At 42.9% G+C, this 2,587-nt stretch overlaps 1 protein-coding gene across 1 annotated transcript in view; it reads right to left on the reverse strand.

Annotated features, from left to right (window-relative positions):
- Positions 1 to 15: 15 nt before the first annotated feature.
- The window catches only part of LOC101864029 (L-threonine 3-dehydrogenase, mitochondrial), a gene marked incomplete at its 5' end in the record, with an annotated part of 12,782 nt that continues 10,210 nt past the window's right edge, over positions 16 to 2,587 (reverse strand). The window contains 3 exon segments of the mRNA XM_013089319.2: positions 16 to 1,006; positions 1,726 to 1,864; positions 2,266 to 2,393. Of these exon segments, the coding sequence (XP_012944773.1) occupies positions 852 to 1,006; positions 1,726 to 1,864; positions 2,266 to 2,393 (422 nt within the window).

Here is a 2,587-nt window from a genome sequence, read left to right on the forward strand (position 1 = left end):
GTCTCTTTCTCTCTCTCTCTCTCTCTCTCTCTCTCTCTCTCTCTCTCTCTCTCTCTCTCTCTCTCCCTCTTTCTCTTTCTCTTCACCGAGATGTAGAGGTCAAAACATGAGTGTGAGACAGATTAAAACATTTATATCATACACATGCCAGTTGGCAATACCAAAGACAGTGTGTAGCTCCACAACGGCCAACTCCTTGTAAATATAAAATGTGTTGAAACACATTCAAGATGAAATAAAAACAGGTTAAGTGCCTAGCCCGAGTGTTCAATAACCTGTTCATCGTCACTAGTCATCACAGATTCACGAACTCAATACGTGAACTCTGTATGAATACACAAAGACATTGTGATACACAATGCGTTTCCTTATGTCATGGTGTACTTATTGTACAATTTTTCCCAAGCGAGAAAATCAAATGTACAGATCTTTAATACATCAGTGCTTCAGTGAAAAGCGTAGCGTAACAATAAAATAATATTGTGTTCAAACAGCATGAAGAAACCAAAGTAACCGCCGTATAATTAGTTCTCACAACAAGGATGTGCAGTTCACTTATCACAGATTGGCGTACATGTTTACGCTGTATCTGATGAACATTTCACTAGACCAATCAATATTTCAATCGAAAGACTCCAGTCTGGTACTGCGCAGTGAAAAGCATTGTGATCATAAATAATTCACGGCACGTCCAGAAACATTCGCCGAAGGTTCATTGCTGGTGACACGAGCGGGCTAACGAGGGAAAAGTGTCACTAAACTGAGTCACCAAGCTCTGCCAAGCTCCACCCAGCTCTGCCCAGCTCCGCCCAGCTCTGCCAAGCTCCGTCTAGCTTTGCTAAGCTCCGCCCTCACTCTTTGAGCTCTGCCACCTTGTGTTTGGGCTTGTAGACCTGCATCAGGGCCTCCATCATCACCTCGCACATTCCGCGCATGTCGTAGAGCGGGCGGTAGCCCCAGTCATTGCTGGCGTTTGAGAAGTCGAACTTCTGAGGCCAGGAGTCAGCTGCAAAAGAGAGAGACACCACACACGTTGATAAACTTGACGTTTGCCTTCAGTGGAACTACAGGTAGTATTAACATTATTATTGTCAAAGGTACTCACACTTTTTGACATCCAAGGAATACAAGGTTTGTGAATACAGTTTGCAAGACTCGTTTCAGACGCTGATGGCTGATTGTCGTGAAAGTGTTCACTTGCTTTTTTTGTAGGGAGGCGGATTGCAGACGGGTGTCTTATATCAAATCAAGGGAATTTAATCAAATCACATATAAGTACGTCTGCGTTTACTGGATTATCTTCCTTGTGCTATTAGAACTGATCAGAAAGAATACTTTAAAGAGAATCAATACTCACCTGATGGGTATCAACTCATACCAGAAGAGCTATCAAAATTGAACATGATTCATAAATTATGCTTTCCAACACTCATCCCCTTACCCCGCCTCCCAGTTTGAGTGAGTGGTATAACTCACCTATAGTTAGCGTACAGTCATCGCCATACAAGACCCCCCCCTCCCAAATGGCACTTTTCCCGCTTGAGAGAGTGGTATTATTCACCCCCTTAGTCAACGTCATACAACGACACCCCTCCCTTCCCTCCCTTCTTTTGAGAGCGGCATAACTTAACTCCTGTCGCTAGCCCATAGTCAACATCATACACCACCCCCCTTCCCAACCTATTTCCTTCTTGTGAGAATGTAGTTGCAGCAAATAGAACTCACCAATGGCCTGCCGGTGGTCTGGGTTATAGATGATCTCAAAGTCCGGCACAAACTTGCGGATCTCCTGAGCCAACTCCTCCGGTGTGAAGTCCACGGCACCGATGTTGTAGGTTCTCATCTTGAGCTGATCTTCTGGGGCCTAAAGAAGGGGTGGAAAAAAGGTGGTGGGGGAAGGATGGCAGGTAGGTGTTATATTTTATGACGTGGACTCATGATTTGTGGATGACGTGACAGGCTATATATATAGGTGTGTTAACTAATTATGAGCACTTTGATTTGTCTAGAAACTGTATTTTGAATTAAAAAACATGAGCAAATGTCCCCTTTTGAAAAGGTGAAAAAAGAAATGCCTTTGAGGTAAAAGTATATGACGGACTTTGCATGCGTAAAATAAATCGTAATCTATCTCTGATGCTTTTGCAGCGGTACATTTTTGTTGTTGTTGTTGTTGCACATGTTGCCGTGGTAAATCGTCAAGTCAAGAAAATAAATAAACAGGACACAGGAGAAAACGGCTGATAGATTACGTAGACTTCTCACCTCTAAGAAGTCGGCGGTGGCCGAAAGTAGGTCATCGATGTACATCATGGGCAGTCTGGTGTCCGGCGCCAGGTAGCAGTGGTGGACCTTAGTGGTCAGAGCGTCGTGGAAGATCTTCAGGGCGTAGTCTGAAACAATAGAAGGGAGAAAGTGGTTATCTATCTATCTATCTATCTGTCTCTCTATCTATGTTACATATGTAACATAATATTATTATTTAACATCACATACAGTATACAGATAAAGGGAGAATGAGGAGAGATAGATAGATAGATAGATAGATAGATAGATATATAGATAGATAGATAGATAGATAGATAGA

Source organism: Aplysia californica, unplaced genomic scaffold (assembly GCF_000002075.1).
Source record: "Aplysia californica isolate F4 #8 unplaced genomic scaffold, AplCal3.0 scaffold00925, whole genome shotgun sequence".
NCBI classification, from domain to species: Eukaryota; Metazoa; Mollusca; class Gastropoda; order Aplysiida; family Aplysiidae; genus Aplysia; species Aplysia californica.